We start from the raw sequence: 20,319 nt of genomic DNA, 5'->3' as shown, positions 1-20,319 counted from the left end.
ATTGCTTGTAAATGTTAATAGATAACATGTTCAGCAGCCTCATAGTGTTTGTGTTTTTCTTAGCTGTAGCACTGCAGAGTCATTCTACCTCTATAAAAGTCGTGGAGAGATTTTAAGGTGGGCCAAATACATCCCAAAGATTGGTTGCTTAATTAACACAAGGCCTCACAGTGACAGCATTGCAAAACAAACTCCAGCACTGGCCCTGTGCCTTTTTCCACTTCGCTGGTTCTGCTACCCATATGTCTTAAGCCTGCCAACACAGAGCATTGAGTGCATTTTAATAGCTGCTGTTCTTCAAATAATTTTATTACTGTGACAGTGACTTTATAAATGGATAAATTACTCTCCTGATGATACAGAATTAATATATTAACAGCATCTTTTTTTTTTTTTTTTCCTATTTTTCTCTTCCAGGAGCAAATTCATCAGTTGTTGCTGATTTCATGCCTACATCATCATGGAACATCTCAAGTGAATTAGATAAAGGTAAGTGGACAGAAAAAAATAGGAAGATGTGAAATTAGATTTTAAAATCTCAATTCTTCTTCTTGACTTGGCCAAATCAGCAAGCAAAGGGGCGAGGGGGCATTTAAGATAAACTTTGTTTGCCTTGTGATCGTTTGACGTTTAATTACATGTGGTTCTGTGATTTCTGCAGAATGCTGTGTTTGTTTCTTGTACTAGTAAAATGTTCCACATGGTAAAAATATTTCAAGATGTGAGTTCTGTTGGTTTATGAACTGCTTGACATTTTGTCTGTTGGATCTTAGGATTTGAACTCAAAATTAACAAGCATCAGGCGGTCAGTTTGTCTCGATGTGTTTTGTTATGAAATTTTGAGGCTTTAAATGAATAGATGGGGAAAATATATTTGCAGGTGGTAATTATGTGTGATTTGGAGCTCTCTGAAGGGTGTATATTGTGAAAAAAGGGATGTATTTCTCATTCCCCTTAATTTTGTAAATTATGCACTACCAATTATTTAAGCCAAATTGCTTAACTTCCTCTAGCCCTTATTGCAAGGCAGTGGCCTGCAGCTCCTTAGTCAGTGTGGTCTTTGAAATGCTTCTAATGTAACATTTACAGTGGAGGATGCTGTTAGCCACACTAACTGTGCAGTTTGTCAACGACTCTTTTCATTTGCTTATATCTTTGCCAACCATTAACTATTTAGACTGAAATTTCCCATAGTGGTGTTCTGCCACAGATGTTTTTTCCAAATGTTTTTGTCCGTATTCTGTTAATGTTTTTTATAAACATGTGTTCATAGTGTCTTATGTTTATGCATAAATATGTTTTCTGTGCTTAAGTGTGAAGAGAATATGTAGTTCTGAGTACTTGAAGGCAAGGTTGACTCTTTCATGTCTGCCTTCCCACCAGGGAAGAAGCAGGACTTTCTGGTGATCCAGGACACATTGGAGAAGACGAAAGTCAAAGGGGTTGTGCTTGCTGGTAGGAAGGGGAGAAAAGCACGTAGTCATTAAGCAGAAGATTCCAATTCACAGCAAATTGCTGAAAGAAGGTGTTGATAGAACGGATGTCTTATCCCAATCCCATGATAGATGAAAAGCTGGACATGAGCTGGCAATGTGCTCTCGCAGCCCAGAAGGCCAACCGTATCCTGGGCTGCACCAAAAGAGGCGTGGCCAGCAGGCTGAGGGAGGAGATCCTGCCCCTCTACTCTGCTCTGGTGAGACCCCACCTGGAGTACCATGTCTGGCTCTGGGGTCCTCAGTACAAGAAGGACATGGACCTGTTGGAGCGGGTCCAGAGGAGGGGCACAAAAATGATCAGAGGGATGGAGCACCTCTGCTATGAGGAAAGGCTGAAAGAGCTGGGGTTGTTCAGCCTGGAGAAGAGAAGGCTGCGGGGAGACCTTTTTGCAGCCTTTCAGTACTTAAAGGGAGCTTATAAGAAAGATGGGGACAGACTTTTTAGCAGGGCCAGTAGTGATAAGACAAGGGGTAATGGTTTTAAACTAAAAGAGGGTAGATTCAGACTGGATATAAGGAAGCAATTTTTTACAATGAGGGTAGTGAAACACTGGAACAGGTTGCCCAGAGAGGTGGTAGATGCCCCATCCTCTCTGGAATGGAAACATTCAAGGCCAGGCTGGATGGGGCTCTGAGCAACCTGATCTAGTTGTAGATGTCCCTGCCAGTTGCAGGGGGGATGGACTAGATGGCCTTTAAAGGTCCCTTCCATCCCAAAGCATTCTATGATTCTGTGATTCATCCAGGTGCCCATGGCAGGTCCACAGGTCCAGGCTGTGCACTGGGGATGTCCTGAAGCCATGGAGAATTGAGGGCGGTGGTTCCCCCAAACAGGATGCCTGCATGTTTTTTTACTTGTTTGGCAGCTTTGATTTAGTTTTTCAAAAAGTAAGAAATAAATAAGTGGCCTAGAAAAAGCAAGTTAAGGCCACAAAGCCAAACACTCAAAAGTTAGGAAATGCCAGAGGGAAGGCCATCGGACAGTCTTAATTCAGGCCTCTTACAATATCCTTGGTAGACAACCTTTACTAACCTACAGGGTAGATTTTTCTGTAGGACCGCAGCCCATGATCACAGGGGAAGACAGGGTCACACTTTGTTGAAGTGGTGAAAATATTTTTTGCAAATGTTTATCAGTTATGTATTCTTTGTTCTCCACTGTAAGCCCAAGGGTTCAATTGGTAAAGCACCCATAGATTGCTATATATTACAGGGGAAGCTCTGTGCCTCCAACCAAAACCTAGACAGAGGGGAAGGTACAGATCAGATACAATTTACTGTAAAATTACATTCTCTTCAGTATCTGATCTGTCCTGTAAAATAGCCCCCAGTAGCTTCTTTGTTGTTATTCCTAATGGGAGGTTTTGTGTAGACTGGTTTGTTATGGCCAGGGTGATTTTTAACCCATATTTTGGTTAGGCTTACTATCAGCTGGTAGTTCAAATGCTCCCTTTTTACAGTACCATGTGCCCCAGGTGGGCATTCTCCAAAGCCTTGGTTTGATTGACATAGCTAGGAAACAGAGAAAGGTGCCTGGTGGCAGCACGGACTGCCTGCCTCCTTTGGTGTCTGCTTTCTTCAGACTACTCTCCACACTGGATTGTATCAACCAGGGTTCAGGTGTCCCACCCTCGGTGTGCCAGCTCTGTTGGAAAGCAGCAGGTCCAGGGCTAGCAGAGGTAAAACTTGGGGCGCCTGCCACCATCCTGGACGTTGAGTCATCTTACTGCTCAAAGAGAAGCTTACACTTTCTGTGCCAGCACTGAGCCTGGCCTCTACGTTAATAATTAAACCATTTTCCGCGTTACTTCCATGGCACCTGTTCCTGAGCTATATTGTCAGAAACAGGTAAAATGAAGTTTCATGCTTCTAATCCACCTGGAATGTGGCAATTACCACTCGTTGGGCTGAATCCTGCATTCCTGGGGGATTACCGGCCCCTTTGCTTGCTCTGATTAGCATTTAGACTGCTGTAAGCTTACACACCTAAACACGGATTTACATATGTGATTAAAATGCATTTGCTGCCCAAAAAGCTTAGTCAGAGGGGCGGATTCTCCCAGTGTGCCTACAAGCAAAGTAAGGCACACACGTTTTGTCTTGTCTAAGAGAGAAGCAGGGGCTTTAATGTGGGAGCTACTGGTTCTACTAAAGGTCTTTGAAAGTCTTGCTTATATAAAGGCAAATACACTGTAGTGCATGCTGACTTGGTGAGTTGAAACCTCAGAGGAGAAAATTAGGTGTGCACTTAGTTTCCATTTCTTTTGCAAACAAGCATCTCAAGAAATCAACATCCACTTGTCTTTGCTGCAGTCCGCCATGAGGTCACGCAGGCATCCCAGTAAAACTCATTTTAAAGCCTATTAAGTTCACCACATGAAAGTGATTTCCAGCCAAATTTCCCAATTAAATGGCTGTCCGCTTTAAGTGGCTCTAGCTCTACCTGCTGCCTTTTGGAAATGAGCATCTCTTCCTCAAATATGTCTCCTGTGTTTGGGAAGGAGGAACAGCTCATAGTCTTGCTAAGCAATATTCTGCCTTTTGAAATAATTACTTAATATGGTGCTTTCCCTAGCTCAGTGAGTTCTGCAGTGGTTATCTTACAACTGAGCCCTATTCAGGTTTCAATTTCTATTAAATAAGCTAAATCGACAGCATTAAACAGTTGCCTGTTTATTCTTTTTAACAGGAAATGAATTTAAAAGAGACGCAGCCACCCGTGAAGAGCTGTTGAAAGCAACGATTGATGGGAGGGAGGAGGTGGTTTCTCACCAAAACCTTAAAAAAACAAACAAACTGTGCATAAAAAATAAAAAATAATCACTTTTAAAACAGGAGAAATTTAGCTATGAGCATTTCTCTCTCTTTTCTGACTAGTAAATCATGGCGTGCAGAGGGAATGCCACGAGGGAAAAAGAGAAATGAAAATGTGATCCAATAAATACTTAATTATATGAGGAGAAATAAGTGAACTTCAGGGAAAGAAGGGGTCTCTGGTGGTAGGAAAAGGCCCGTCTCAGGGGGTCGGTGGTAGGATGCGAAGCCTTTCACCCACAAGTTGCTAGTTGAGATTTCCCTGGGGCTGGGGGAGCCTGCAGCTGCCCAGCGAGCAGGAGACGTCTGCGGGGACCATAGCTCATCGCTTCGTGAGGCTTGGAGAAGTCCCCTTCGTGTGTGCTCCTACATGGCCCTGTTGCACCAGGCTTTGTAACCGCTCCTGACACTCGCTACAGCTCGGCCATTCGCTCGTGGTGGCTTAAAGCAATTTCGTTATCCGGAAATTGTTTGATATCAGCTACAGCAATAGGTGATACGTGAGGCAAAACAAAAAGGCCATATGAAACCAGGAGTAAGTGGAGTTCACGAGGACGCTCTGCCCTGGTGCTGGCTTTTAGGGTCCATGCTCTGTTCTTTAATGCGACTCTTTTTTGGGGTGTGCCAGCAGGCAAGGAAGCATGGCAGGTGGCCTCAAGGAGTTTTTGTCTTTCTTTCTTCCTGTTGTTTAAGGCACTCTGATTTCTCATTTCTCCTTGCTTGTGCATTGCCTCCCCTCTCTCCCCTCACACCATGGGACAAGCTCCGGCTCCAGCTCTTTGTTTGAGAAAGCTTCTGATTTACCGTGAGCTCTTCTTTTCCCTGATCCTTATTTAAAAAGGTGAAGAGCCCTTCATTCAGCTGCTTCTCTTCCACAAAAATGATTGTGAAAGGATAGGCTTTTCCTTCCATCAGATGTCAGTCTGTTTACAAAGAAATAGATAGGCCTGAATTTGAATGAGAGCCTACTTATATCTGATACAGTAGAGGAATTGTTTGGGAACTCTTCATCCTTAGGCAACAATAATATTGGAGTCTTTGCCAAGAAAGAGTCAGCTTTGAAATACTGTTTTCTTTTAACTGTGAGTAGGATTCAACTTCAATGGATGTTCACTTTACAGGACTGATAAGAGAACGATGTCGTCACTGCAGCTTTTCCTGATCAGGTCCTCCCGGTCCCCCCATGCCCACCTGCAGCCTCCTCAGGAGCTCGTTTCATCATGGAAGCTCCCTGACCATGCACAAGGATGTGTCCCGGCCGTGGTTGAGCCAGAGCTGAGGACATGAGTGCTGGGGTGCGGCATGTTATCTCATTGCTGGTACTGCCTCCTCCCAGGAGCTCTTAACTTGGTCCTTCAGTTTCCAGAGAAAACCTATTAGTGTGAGTTTTTGCAGATACTGCCTATTTTCCTTTCCCTTTCATGGCCTATCTGCTTTGGCAAACAAGTATAAAGCATTAGAATGATTCAGGGCTTGGGAACCATTTTCATTTCCAGACATCCACGATCCCAAGCCCAGGCTTTGAGCTCCCCATCACTCACAGCCTCTCTGTGTGGCATAGACCTTGCAGTCACTGCTTCGGCAACACTTAGCAGTCTCGTGGTGCTCCAGCTGTTATACGGAAAGCAAACGTTCCCCAGAGAGCTTGGCAGCAAGAGTCAGGATTTTACAAAATGCACCCCAAATCACTCAGTGGTTTAAGGTTAAGCCGGGATTTATCCTTAAGTATTCAAAGGCATATCAATACAAGGATCACCTATAGCAAGCATCCCTCCCCTGGGATGGTCTGGGGATCCAGAGCAGAAAATAACTGTTGAAGGCCAAAACGGGATGGGAGAGCTGCAGTATTTGCTCCACTACCCTGCGCATGGGACTGTGTCATGAACTTCTTGGAGGTCCTTGTGCGGGCAGAACATTCCCTGGCAGGGTGGGCTGGACGACAGCTACAGCGCGTGAGGAGGCCACGGAGCGCAGAAGGGGCTGCAGGACATCCCGGTGGGTACAGCCACACTGCTGATGGACCCTTTGGGTCTGGGGGCTTCCAGAGGGGAGAAGCAAGCCTTACCGTCCTTACTGATGAATCCAGGCTAAAGCTGTCACCTTGGTAAGTCTTTCCAGGCAGGGAAATGACCTGGCTATGAGTTCTTCTAGAGAAAATCTTTCTGATGTACCAGGGAGAATTTGACTCTTAGGCAAACTACATCTTAAAAAACATATACAAAACCAAACGTGGAGAAAACCAGGTGGATCAAGGCATCCTGACTTTGGCCCCAGTTCTTTAGAGATTTCCAGATTTTCTTTTGAAATCACTGGATGTGAATTTGATACACATGGTGAAAGGGGAAGAATTACAGCTTTCACATTCATGCACAATTTACCTTTTTATTTTCCTTTATTATCTGGGGAATATTCGGTAAATCAAGCTCCCCCGTTGGGGCTCAGGATTCTGATACTATTTGTGAGGTCCCGTTAGTAGCAAGGCAGTAAATTACTGCTACTTTGTTTGAAAATTTTTTTAGCCACAGTACATTAGCTCCTTTTGTTTGCTTTTCCAGTGACGGAGTATACGTTTTTATTTGAGAATTTGTGTTTCTTGAATGTCTCATTTATAAATAATACAGGGTGTGAAATTTGAAGGTTACAGAACACAACCTGAAAAAGAAACCACCCTGAGTAACATCGGGCATTCATGGCAACAGTCTTTCACAAAATGCTTCACTTACATTGGATTTTTTATATAACCTCAGTGTGTGCAGTAAATATCTGACCATTATACATAAGGTAACTATATATAATAACCTTTTCCTGGCTCATCCAGCTATCTTTGTTTATTTGAAAGATTGATAGATCAGAGGGTCAAGGGACGTGTTTTATTGTAAGTTTCTGTTCCAAATTTCCTGACATTTTTGGTTTAAAAAAAAAAATAGACCTTTAAAAGGCACAGAAGGGGCTAATAAGAACCAGATCCTAAAGTGATGCTATGTCAAAATGTCAAAAATAACAGCTTTTCTTTGACTCTACAGCATTAATCTTAAGGCACATACCTTTCTATACACCCTTCCTTTAATAGCTTGAGTTTTTGTATGTGGCTCTTTACTGCAGAGCGGCTTCTAAAGTGACAACAAAATCCCTTGATGGTTTTCAGTAGTTGGGTTTATAGCTGGATGTGGACATTTGTTTACCTATTCCAAATCACTTTTTTTTGTGATAAAGTTTAGAGGCTTCCTACTTGTGCTATAAAACTGGTTCCTGAGTAAAGAAAAGCTTCATTTCCCCTTGCCAGATTACAGCGTCAAAGCTATCACCAAGACATCTGTCCTTAAACCTGAAAGCTGACTCATAAAAGGAGAGGCAGATGTGAACTCTCAAATGCATATTAAGAATCCACATTGGCGAGAAGGGCAGTGAGTTGTCCAGTTCCTATCCAAAAGCAATGGGATTCAGGTGCTCAGCCACAGATAAATTTTTGGAAGTCCACGGGCATCTGTGCTCCAGTTTCCCTCCACAAGCTCTCCCTCCCCTGTGGCCCAGGGCAATCTCTAAGCTGCTAATTATCAGAAAGTAGCCATTAGTTCTGAGAATCCCAAATACAGTGAATGTCACATGTGGACATCTGAAAAGCCATAAAGCCTTGGGCAGTGGTCAGCCTGTTTCAGTTCAGTAAATTATCTTCAGGTGCCACTAAACCCTCTAGATAGTGTCTGGGCAGAGAAAGCCCAACACACAGCTGCAGCATGTATCCTGAATTGAGTCTTGCACATACACATTGCTGAGGAAACTCATTTGAAAATAAGCTGGGCAAGCAAAGGCAGTAGAGTATATCCTTTTGTTCCAACACAGTTGACATTGAATATTTCCGCATGATTGTCTGGACTTCTTTAACTCTGATAGTCTTTATATGGGTTGCCAAATCATGGGTTGAGTGCGGTATCCCTTTACTCCCACTGTCATTCCTCCACTTTTATTCATTTAAAATAAGTGAAATTCCAGCTGGGAGTCTTCCTTTTGCCCCTTTTAATAACAAGGGTCTGTTGATCAGACCCACAGGTCGAACCTGCCAGGAGTTGTCTTCCTTTGTGAGTTATGGGCAGATCAAGCAATCAATGGTTAATCCTTTTTCTGACTGAGAAGTATATGCTCTGTCTGTGGCTATACTTCAGTCAGAAATCCTGCTGGTTTCTTCTTTAGTGTAAAACTCAAGTTGTTTGAGTCAATAGATACGGAACAACCAGCAAGCCCCTCCAGCGTCTTCAGGCTGGGTGGGCTCCGCCTTGTTCACTTTCCCCAAAGAGAACAATTCCATATAGAAAATTTCCAACGGTCTGAGCTCAGTGGTGGTGCCGATCACATGTGAGTGTGGGGCGCGTCCAAGTGTAGCATCAGATTGGACTAACGTGGATAATCCAGAGCTCTGAATGAATGAAAATGCTTCTTTCCAGTCTATTATATTAAATCGGACTGACTATGTCAGACCCTCTGATGTGCCTAACAGGCTCTTTCCCTTTAGACAAAGGTTATCAACTCTTTAAGTTACCAATCACTAAACTTATCTGTCTTGCAGTCACTGACTGAGACACTTCTTGCATTTCTTCTTGCCAATGTATGTTATGACAAAGAACCTGTGAGCTGCTAAACTTTTTGGTGCAAACAGATAAATGCAATAAGCAGTCTGTAAGACTGGTGTCCCAACTGCCTTACTCCAACCAGGTCAGGTGGTTGCTTTACATGCTGCAGTGCAGATTTGAGTTTTCAAATCCAGAATTAAACTTATTCTCCAGTCCAGCAGCTGGAAACAGTGTCCCCACAGCTGTAGGTTTGCTTGAGAAAAGGTCTGGAGATGTTCCTTTCCAGAGAAATGTGTTGTTACAAGTCTATAATGGGAAGTAACTTGGTACACCGGCCTCTCTGTTGCACCTGGATTAAAGCTGTTTTCAGGCTTGCGACAGCCTGAATGGAGACTTTAATTTTAGCTTTTCTTTGAATGTTCTGGAAGATCAGAAGGGCATAAAGAAACAGATAAATGAAACAACAATTCTTCTCATAAAATGAACATTTCAGGGTCTAATCCTGCATCCCCATCGTGCTTTAAACACCTAGTGAAATCAGAAACACATAGCACACACAGTGCTTGGGGAAAAAAGGTCGCACTGTGGCCAGCAAAATCCTCCTCCAAGCAAAGAGGGTGTTACTGCTCTAAGATGTGTCTTTGGTAATTTAAGATAGAGTAACCATGTGGTCACAGAGGAGATTAACATTCCTTGGCCAGAGAGGACGAGCTTTTATTTTGAAAGCCACCTGGGTTCCACTTAAAAGTAGTAGAATACTTCAGGATTTATTACGACTGGGCAGGCTCCTATTTAACAATGTCAAGACGGAGCTGTGGAAATACACACACTTTTCTTCTTTTGAGACACGCAACACACTACATTTTGTCCTTGCACAGCTGTTGCTATTCTGTAACATCAAACCAGCAAAAAGTTTGGCCATGAAGGATACCTAATATTTGGATTTTATATGCAGTGTCTCCAATTTATGCGCTTAGAATCATGAAGATGACTTATGATGTGTTGTGTTTGCATTGGCAACGGCTCAAAACCAGAAATATATTTCAGGCTTGGCTTTCCAGATATTATCTCAAGTCATTTAAAAGTTCATTATAGGGCACCCGCTAGTACTGCTATAGTAAAGGGGCTGTCAGCATTTTTCAAGGGTTTATAACTCAGCCATTAAAAAAAAAAAATCTCTGTGGGCTGAAACTTGGCATTCAGGGTCTAGGCCCAGCAGTAAATTGTTTTTACAAATTAAAAAAAAATCAGTTTGACTATTATTAAATTATAGGTGGGCTAAATTTTATTTAGACCTTTTTCAGGCCATTCTCCCATACTTCTGTAAATTAAAATGTTTCCAAAATGTTTTTATAGAGTGCTACTCTAAAATATGGACCGGCTTTTGTTATGTTCTTGAAACCCTGAGATTTAACTTAAAATATAATAACAGTGCTTATCCCAGCATAGCACTTTTCACCTTCAAAGTGCTTTACGAGCATTATCTCATTAATGTACATAACAGCCTCCCCATGATGTAAGAGGGATTATTATCCTCACTTTATAGCTGGAGAGATTGAGCCAAAAGGTTTAAGGCTGTTTTTAAAAGGACTTAGTTGCACAAATCCCATGTGAGCTTTGATTGGCTTTGGGTGTCTACTTCCCTTTGGCTCTTCTAAAAATCACAACTGAAGTGATTCACCCAAGACTACTCAGAGCCAGGATTACAACTCAGACTTTCCAATGGCCAGTGCCACTAGACTGGTTAATTCTCAGAAGCGCAGTAATTACTTTGTACATAAGAACCATTGTGTTTCTAAGAAATTATTCTTCAGGTCAGAGGGAGTCAACTCCGGGCATCTGGGGAGCTCCTTGATGGCAGGGAGACTGTCAAATGAAATATGGTAAAACATGGCGTGCTCTAAGACCGTGGTCGTGAGACACAGTGTCTTCATCGTGTGTGCAAGCAGCGGGTCCATCCCGTTTTGTCAGCCCTGTTCCCCTCCTGCTGAAAGCACAAAAGGAGGATTTACTGCCATTTTTCTTGGCATTCGGTCCCAGAAGGAGGAGATGTTAATGCTGATGGCACCACAGAGTGGCTGATGGGACAGAAACCTGGCCGCAGTCAGGAATTATTTTATATGTTCTTTGCATAGTTGTTATTAAAAGAAAAGGATGGTGGCAGTAGCTTTAGAGATTTGATGGGCTTTGATAGGTGAGAGTTAAACACAAGTATTAAAAACAAAATTGGGCTTCTCCACACTGGGCAAGGGCCGCAATGGATGGCTTTTTTGCATGCCAGGGAAGGAACACTCGTAATTTTGTATGCCTCAGTAACAGTCCAAGGTTTTTTGGAAGTACTTTTAGACCTTCAGTTCATTTTCAATTACAGAACTGCTCTATCTGTGAGAAACATCTTCTCATGAAGCTTCCAATTGCTTGAAACCTGCCCTGTTTAAATCTCATCTCAGGTGACCTGCTTGATCTGATTCATTATTTGAATGCAAAATTTATGGATTTGAGGACTAAGCTAAGCTGAATTTAGCAGATGCATTTTATTTTAGTGTTTCTGTAGTAGTTAGTGGAGGAAGGTGGAGAACACTTAGAGAAGAGTCAGAAGCTCCTGATGCTGAGAGGCTATTTCTGTTTGTAACTGTAGAGAAGTTGCACCATAGCTCTTGCATTACAGCCATACTTTTTCACTGACTTAATGTTGCTACTGATACTTTAAAATCCTTCTCCAGCCTTTGGAAACCTACCCTACATCCTTACTCCCTTATTTGCCTCTCCTGTATACATAGGACCTTTAAAATACTATATTTACTGTGATGTTTGTCAGCAAGACCATGAGAGGACTGAGGCCGTTCTGTTCTCTGACTGTTATATTGTAGATGTCTGAACCAGTCTTTGAAATGTTATCAGGAATTATATAAATGACTGTGGTATAGAAATGTTACATTGGATAATTAAATGCGGTTATCCAGTTCCATGCTATTAGTGTGATTTTATTAAACCCAGATTGTGGAGAGAACCCAAGAATATGTGTGCTGACTTAGACTATGCTTCCCGGTGAGGTTATTAAGATAGCAAGTCAGAAACATTTCTATTCTTGCAATGAAGCATGCAGACGTGATTCTGGGGAGCAAAAAGGCCAGTCTGACACCCCTGGCAAGAGACATCGAACCCTGTTGTCAGTCTTCACCAAAGGCTGGGATCTCTGCCCTTTTTGCCTCATGCATAGATTTCCTAACTAATTAGATCCATGGGAGTGTAGGTAAAAGTAGGGGTTTTTTTTGCACACTGTCATACCTGCACATTAAAAGGCTAGTTGATCAGTGAAAAAAATAAGTGTGGGCAGTTCCTTTGTGCTGAATGTTTATCCTAATAGCTCCTCAGGACCAAATGAGAACAGGGACGTATTGTATAAAGTGCTATGCAAATACTGGGTAACGGCTTACATGCTAAACAGGTTAAATACAAAGGAAAGAGATATTGATATACTCAAAACATAATGAAGGGAGTAGCTAGTGAAGACATGATTAAAATAAATAATTAGTTAGGCAAGTTAGTTGGCTAAGCTGTTTTTATACATGCTAGAGATTTTTTTCATACTTTTAGGCAGGCGTATTGCTGGAGTTAACGGTAGATGTACCTGAGAATGGTGCAGCATAAGCAGCACAGGTTTACTTACTGATAGGCTTTTCTTGACCTCCCAGCTTGGCTCTGAGAGCGCAGGAGCAGAGTACAGCCTCTGGATTTCTCATTCCTTGGCCTCCCTGCTGAGACAGCCAGCAGATAATAATGGGGTTTGGCCACTAATGACCACTGTTAGATTTGAACCTGTGACACGGAGATGAAAGCCTGTGTATTCCATTCCCCATACCCAATCCATCTCGGTCTCTGCCTTTAAAGGATTTAATTAAATGTTGAATACAGTTAACTAGAAATAGTCCTCTTTCTGAACGATGCAGAATGAAATAGCACTTGACAGGACAAGGCAATGCTCACAAATGGATTAGAAGAGATTAATTTTGCTAAATTTTGATTTAACATTCTCTATCTTAACAAAAGAATTCTTGATCCTCTGCTTGCACCTATCATGAGACCAATTTCAGATTTAAGATAAACTTCAGTACTCTTAGCAAGGGAAATACTGAGTGAGAAAAAAGTCTTCATCTCCTAGATATGATCCTTATTCCTCATCTATACAGTTAGTGCTTACAAAATCAGTGACAACGCACTGTCTACACTGCTCTGCGAATCAATTTAAAACAGCTCTGAGATCTTCACCTCTGAGCGATTCATTTCATATATTCCTGTATTTTGTGGGTCCTAACATAAGCAGAGGCAGATCTGCATAGGCAGAGGCATAAAAATGAGCAGCCAGATTTATGATACATGTTTTTCATGTTTATTGGTTAGCAAAAAGGAAAAATAAAAGAAAAAAGATAAGCAGTGTTACCTCCTTTTTCTGTGTTGAATTAAGCCCAATAGGATAATATTGAGAAAGTAGAGGGAATCCATGGGTATATGAAGGAAGAGAAATTTTCAAGAAATACAGCATTACTATAGTGCAATGAGAGTTCCAAAATTTGTTCCTTTTATTACCATGCAAAGCTGTGTGGGACTTATTGCCTGCCCTGAAACATCAATTAACAAGTATTATTGTTTTCTGCTAACCCTGATGGCCACTGCCTTTGTTTCTCTTTCAAAGACAAGCATGAGCTTTCTTTAAAATGACATTTCCTGAGCTGAGTTCTTTATTCACCCTTTTTTCCTTTTACATAACAGACTACTTCTTGACGCTTGATGAACCTATGAATAACATAACTACCACCCTTGGCCAGACCGCAGAGCTGCACTGTAAAGTCTCTGGCAATCCTCCTCCGACGGTCCGTTGGCTGAAAAACGACGCTCCGGTTGTCCAAGAACCCCGGAGGATCTCCTTCCGTGCCACGAGCTATGGGTCTCGACTGCGAATAAGGAACCTTGACACTACAGATACTGGCTACTTCCAGTGCGTTGCAACTAATGGCAGAAAGACTGTTTCTACAACTGGTGTGCTGTTTGTGAAATTTGGTAAGTTTTCTCCTTTTAAGCTGTTCAAACTGTTACTTAAAAAAACCAGCTCTGGAGAAAGGTGTGTTTATCCACTGAGAATGAAGACACTGATGTAGTAGTATCAGCCAGTTGCATTCAGCTTATTTCTGGGAGCATCTCTGGGATGGCAGCTTATCCTCTCTGCCTGTTTGCTCTTGGCTCAGCTGAGATGCCTGTGTTGCCAGCTGTAACAGTGGCTTTTACTATATAGAAGTCTGCTGGAAGCAGGACTGAAACACAGGGGTCACTAAACAGCAATGTTCATTAATATGCTACCTGAGTGGATTCAGACCAGACAAGAAAAAATATTTTATTCTCAAGTGCCTGAGTGACCTCCTTTCTAGTCTCTAGTAAGTGAGAAATTTCAGCTTGAAGTGTAGATTGGATACATGTTAGTGAGATATATATATACCTGTCAGGTAAAATAAGCACTGTTTCTTCAAAGTTTATATTGAGATAATTGCCTGCAAAGCTGATCTTACGACCGAGAAGATTCCAAACAAGAAACACGATTTGTGTGTCTTCTCCACCTCCACGCTTCAGAGGGAAATAATTCACTGAGATGAAGATGTTTGCAGAGAGTCCTAGTTAATCCTCTTAGGAACTGGACAAATAACACACAATGAATGATGTATGTGATGAGTTTCATAGTCTTTTTTCATAAATCTCCCACATTTTCTAAATTCTAATAAGAAATTAATCATTAGATGTTCTCTCATAAGGCAGTTGTTGTCCTTTAGCCTGTATCTGAAATGTAGGAGATTTTTATCTGAGCAGTGATACTTTTATAGGTGCTCCTGTAGAAAAGAGTGAGTGTTTTTCTTTTTTCTGACTGGAGCAATATTTAATGTCACAATTCAGTTCCTAGAGCAAATGCTCGTTAGTAAGAACTTCCCTGGAATCTACTGCAGCCGACTACTCAATCTGTGCTGTGCCGGTGAACGTGCACTCCAGCCCGCTCAGCCCTTCCAGTAGCTGCCAAAATACAAGCACCGAGGGCAGTAACAATGAAACCCTCTCAGCCAAAGCCCACTGAGGTCAGAACAAATTTGATCAGTGCATCTGAATTAGGCCTAGGATGAATTCCCTGATTAATAATGAAGATTGATAGGGGGAAATGATGCTGTTTTCTCCCAGTTATAGTTACAACATGCTTTTGTACAAGCCTCCTGTGGTTTGCTGTAACCTTCTCTGTGATGGCCCGAGACACAGTTGAATTGCAGGATGAGTGCCTCACCTGTTTATTGTCCTTGTCTACAGCATTTTGCAGACAATCACTGCTACAGAATACACTCTTGTCTTTGGTACTGAGAAAGTGCGACTTGTCTGTTAAACTACATAAAGCACATCCAACATGACAGACTGTTACTTATATCTTTTAAAAGGTTTTCAAAAGCTTCCTGCTTGCTACCTCACCATAACTCATCACACTGTTTTTCTTCTGTCACTTTTCCAGGTCCCCCGCCAACAGCGAGTCCAGGATCATCGTAAGTTGTTTCATGTCTGTTATGTCGATTCATTAATCTTGCGCTTCAGCAGTCAGAAGTTCATTTTTCATTTTGTGTGACAGGAGCACTTTTACATTCCACTCTAAGTCAGATAGTGCGGTAATTTATTATAACGGAATTATCTGTCTCGTAGATATATTTTCATGTTATCATGTCAACTCCTATTTCTTACCCTGGACTTCTTAATTTTCAATATTATTACCTTTAGATCCTCTGGTGCCTTCAGTCTTTGCACTGATTTCAGGTATGACTAGAAAGTGATCTTCATACATGTCATGGCCCAATCCGAAAAATATTTATTGCTATAGGTACATTTCACTACCTAGGGGCTGCTTACTGATTTTAAGGGGACTGACGGTCATAAACTGTATCTGTATCTATCTGTACCTGTATTAGTAAACTGTCTTAAAACTGAGCTTTTAAAGATTGAGTACATGGGTGGGAGTAGTGGCTGTTTTTACAACAGTTTCATGTATCCTGGAGCTCAGGTTTGGTTCCTGCTTCTGGGCCTGAGCAGTTGCCACGTTGTTGTATTTTGGCAGTGGAGCTTCTGTCTTTGGTAGCTTTTGAGAATGTACATTTACCTTCCCCTCTAGTTTCAAGATACATGATCAAACTTGCTTATTTTTTGTGGTCCCTTACTGTTTTCAAGTGTGATCTTCAACTGTTCTGAAGTTTGAAATTAATTTTGTGATAGTGTGTCCAGCTTATTCACATCTTACACGCATGGAACAGTACTGAAAACCCACCTTTCCTGCTGAGGGAAGCTGCACCATTAGAAGAGAAATACGGTAGCAACTAAAACATAAAATGAAACTATTAAAATGATTACAAGGGATGCAGAAGCTTGTGGATGTGAATGTTCCTGACTGTCCTTATAGAAGATCGTTCACAAAGTATTGCAGAGGATATAAATTAGGGGAAGCATCTGACCACAAAAGGACATGCTAGGATGCCCTCTAATGGAACATCATAAAATGTGCTTTTGTCTTCCCTTTTGAAGGTACCTGACAGGGAGTTTCCGAGTTTGTTTTGGAAGGGGAGCTCTTTGCTCGGACTTAGGCTTGGTTTTGTGACTGCAGTGTTCTGGGGAGGAAAGCTTCGTGGTGCTGTGGGAAGTGGGGACTGTTGTGCTCTTCAGCAGTTTGGAGACTTAATTAATGAGATGAGAAGATGTGTATTTTGTGTCTGCTTCCACCTAGTTGGGGGTCTCTGAAATGTGTAAGGTTAAGCAACACGTCCTTGGTGGTCAGAAACCCATGGGAGAGCGGTGTGAGCACTGAAAGAGGAGAGCTGTGCTGGAATTTCACTGTCTAGGCCACTCAAGATTGCCTCACTTTTTTAAAACAAAATAGATTTGGGAATCTTTTTCCCATTTTTCTTTCTGGCAGGGTTTTGGGGTTCTTTTGCCCCTCTGCAAAAACAAAGCCACAACTTAACTAGCTGAAAGCCTCACACAGTTACAGAGAAGTAACAGCCAAAGGTCCCTCTAATTCACTGAGTGTTGGACTGAACTCTAAGGTGATGTCTACACAGCATCATCCAGACCGTGAGGAAAAAACAAACTAGTGTCATGAGTGCTCGTTTGGAGACCAGGAGTATTACGCTCTGCCCGAGCTAAGCACCCTTCTTCTAGCTTAACAAGGCCCTGTCTTACTCTGCATGCAAAGCCCATATACCCAGGGAACAAACAATCCCTGTTTACTATATGCACCATATTGAAGATTAAATTGGCTTTAAAGTGACTTAATCCAAGATTTTAATTTTGTTTTCAGCTTTCACTGCCCATTGGTATACAAGCGTACAAACACAAAGAATGTGAAAAGGTGAAAAAAAAGCGAGACATGCTTTTTAACAGTCCTGTTTAATAGTTGACTTTGTAATTGTGCCTTACAATTTTGTAATCAAAAAAGATATTTAATCACACTTCATTACCCTGGGAGGTTGTTCTCTCATTGGAGAGAAACATATCCAAAGAAATGTTCAGAGGGATCTCCATTTTACTGAATGGAGAACGTTTACATTCCTGTAGAAGCTAACCAGATTTAATCTATGAAATAAGAGAATCAGGAAGGAGCTTATGACAAAGAAATGATAAACTTGGAACTCATACTAAATTAGAGTAAAAAAAAAAAAGGTCAGTCTTTCTACGTCATCTTGAACCTAGTTCATATCTGCTGCCAGTGGCATGAGTGCAAGAGCCTTACAGATAGCAGCAGTGGGTTAGGTCCAGCAGTGTGAAGTGAAATTGCAAAGAGAAATTGCATGTTATGGAATGCAGGGGGGAAAGTGCCTCGAAATCGGTTCCTTGCTATTTGCTGTTCTTTCCATGCAAACAATATCTTGAGTATTGTGTAGCCTACTCATGCACAGCCTTCTCCCCGTACAAGTTGGCAAACAAATTCGTAGCTATGAAATTAATGAAAATTTGGTGGAAGTGCCTGTGGTAAGAGTCAGCCCACATTACATAGGTTAAGTGTCACAAAAAAGCATTTGAAGAAGTACTGGCTAAAGGCAGCAGTACTCTTCAGCACAGAGGAACAGAATATTTTGTACAGCTCTGCTAAATTTTCTTGTCTGAAAAACAAATTTATTCAGGTTGTTCTAGAGATTAATACCTCATTTTTCTGGTATTTTGAATGCAAATTTCTTCAAATATGAAGAGAACTTGGAGCCTGCTCCCTGTGAGACCCTTCGAATGCGTCTGCCCTCAGACTATTACATTGTTTCATAGTCTTGATGCCATTTTAGTACTCTTCATTGCTGTTAGATAAGCAATAGGAGTAGTCATGAGAGATACCTGGTTTTATCTGTGAAAACCAACCCCATCTATGCCAGCCTAAATTTTCAAGTTCCAGAGTGATAAATGTTTAAGACTCATGGGAGTCCTATGGGGAAACACTTTCATCAACGAATAGTCCTGGAAGCTGGGTCAGAAAATATCTTCCTGCCATTTTCTCAGAAGTTAGGGCATTGGTCCTGGTGCTTTGGCTAAACTGGTTGTGGGTCTGTGGATTCAGCTGATTTAGGTTCCCCAAAACACATTCACGGGAACCTATGTCTTTCCCCTGCTGTGCCGGCTGACTGCTGGTGTTGCTCTGAGCAAATGGACACTTACTGTACATCATCATAGGGACATACCATATTATTTTACAGTGTTTAAATGAAGGCTAAATATGGAAAGCACTTTGAAGGATGTTGTGGAAACAAAAACTCATACTTGGGTAGTGTTTGTGCCTTATCAGCTTGAATTTCTTCTATGATAAGGCAACGAACAAAATTGATGGCAAGTAGCAGCCTTGCTCAGTGGGTGTGCTTTTCCCATGTTGTCTTTATCAATCTCCCATGAGTTGAAGGTTCTGTTCATTTAAGGATTTAATTTGAGGATCATGTTTTTAAAAAAATCCATATGCTCAGCACTTTTTCTTCACATAATTTATAAGTGCAGAGTTCTGCATTGATGTGATGGCAGACAAATAGATGGGCCAACTGTAGCTTAAAAATAAAAAGGTTAAATGGATGACTTCTGTAAAAGAAGACAGGCAATGCTAGATAACATAATAATTCACGTGTGTGTTATATCCTTATTCTTTCTGCTTTCCTTAAGCAGTGTTACAGTTAGCTAGAGCCAAATGTCCAATTTGCAAATCAGTCTGAAGCGAATGAAAGAAACTCCAGCAGAAACATACCACTGCAGTCCATAAGGAAATGAAGAACCCAAGGTATTGCTGCAGTGTAAAGCACTGGCTGACCAGAACGTCCTTCCTTTAACTCTCTTGTGTTTGGCAAAGGTCAGCTTTAAGGCCCTTATCTGCGAGGCCGTGGAGTTACATTCCATTAATGTGCTCTGTGGCTCTGCATCTCTGACATAGCTTGAAGAAGCTTCTTTTGTTTAAAATAAAAACCAACCCATGCTCCTGCTTTATAAATAAATCATTATTTTATCTTTCATTTTGCCGGAAGGTGCTACAGATACAGCGCCAGCTACAAGCAGCTCAGTGAGCTGTGGGGAGAGTGCCAACGCCTCTGTCCCGCAGTCCGGATGTGTGCTCAGGAGCTGGGCGGCCGCACCGGCTCTGGCTCTTGGACTACTGGAATAGTTTCCATAAAGTGGATGGTGTCAAGGGCACCTCCACAACAGGCAGGAGTCTGGGGGGGGGCCTCTTCTGGCCGATAAGTCAGGTCCTGCTGGTTCTTGGTGTATAAGGCCACCATCAGCTAATTTAGCCCTTTCTTTTTTCCATGGAATTCATGAATGCAAACTCAAATTTAATCAATTGAATAATTTGAGGAAGATCAAAGGGAGCATTTTGCTAGTTAACTGTTTTCCAGCATGTGTCGGTGTATACTTGTGCATTGCATATTTCTGTGTGTGTGTATATATATTGTACACACATATATATTCATGTCTGTAGCCATTTCTTCTAAAAATTTCCGGAAAGACCATAACTTTAACATTATTTTTGAAGTTCCCATGCTTCACATCACTTTGAAACTCACTTTTTATCCATTGTCCATGGCAAGGTTTGGTCCTTTAAGGATGTAGAAGTGTGTATCTTAACCTCAGGTCTCTGGTTGCTACAGAGATCAAAATCAGAAAGGGCTGAGGTCAGAGCACAGCAGATTCCCGGAGATGAGAGAATTTAAAACAACAATAGAGATACTTTGGCCTGGAAAATGGTTGTGTGCCCAATCCTTTCCATTATTATTGTCTTTTTTTTTTTTTCATTCTGTATTGTTTCCACTACTTGGAGCGATGGCCCTGTGCTTGCCCTGAACTTCACCCGCTCCAGGAGAAATCCTAGGCGCAAGTCACTGAAATTAGAGGAGGTAGAGCACACTTGCATTCTGTTCGGG

The 20,319-nt window shown here is 41.8% G+C and overlaps 1 protein-coding gene across 1 annotated transcript in view; it reads left to right on the top strand.

The window, feature by feature from the left end:
* Positions 1 to 431: 431 nt before the first annotated feature.
* Positions 432 to 20,319, top strand: part of ROR1 (receptor tyrosine kinase like orphan receptor 1) — a gene marked incomplete at its 3' end in the record, with an annotated part of 55,952 nt that continues 36,064 nt past the window's right edge. The window contains exons 1-3 of the mRNA XM_082313219.1: positions 432 to 489; positions 13,646 to 13,933; positions 15,411 to 15,441. Of these exons, the coding sequence (XP_082169345.1) occupies positions 447 to 489; positions 13,646 to 13,933; positions 15,411 to 15,441 (362 nt within the window). The 5' untranslated portion in view covers positions 432 to 446. The remainder of the gene's footprint in view (positions 490 to 13,645; positions 13,934 to 15,410; positions 15,442 to 20,319) is intronic.

This window comes from Platalea leucorodia, assembly GCF_965183815.1.
Source record: "Platalea leucorodia genome assembly, chromosome: 5".
In the NCBI taxonomy this organism is placed as follows: Eukaryota; Metazoa; Chordata; class Aves; order Pelecaniformes; family Threskiornithidae; genus Platalea; species Platalea leucorodia.
This window is presented reverse-complemented; position numbering and strand designations above follow the sequence as displayed.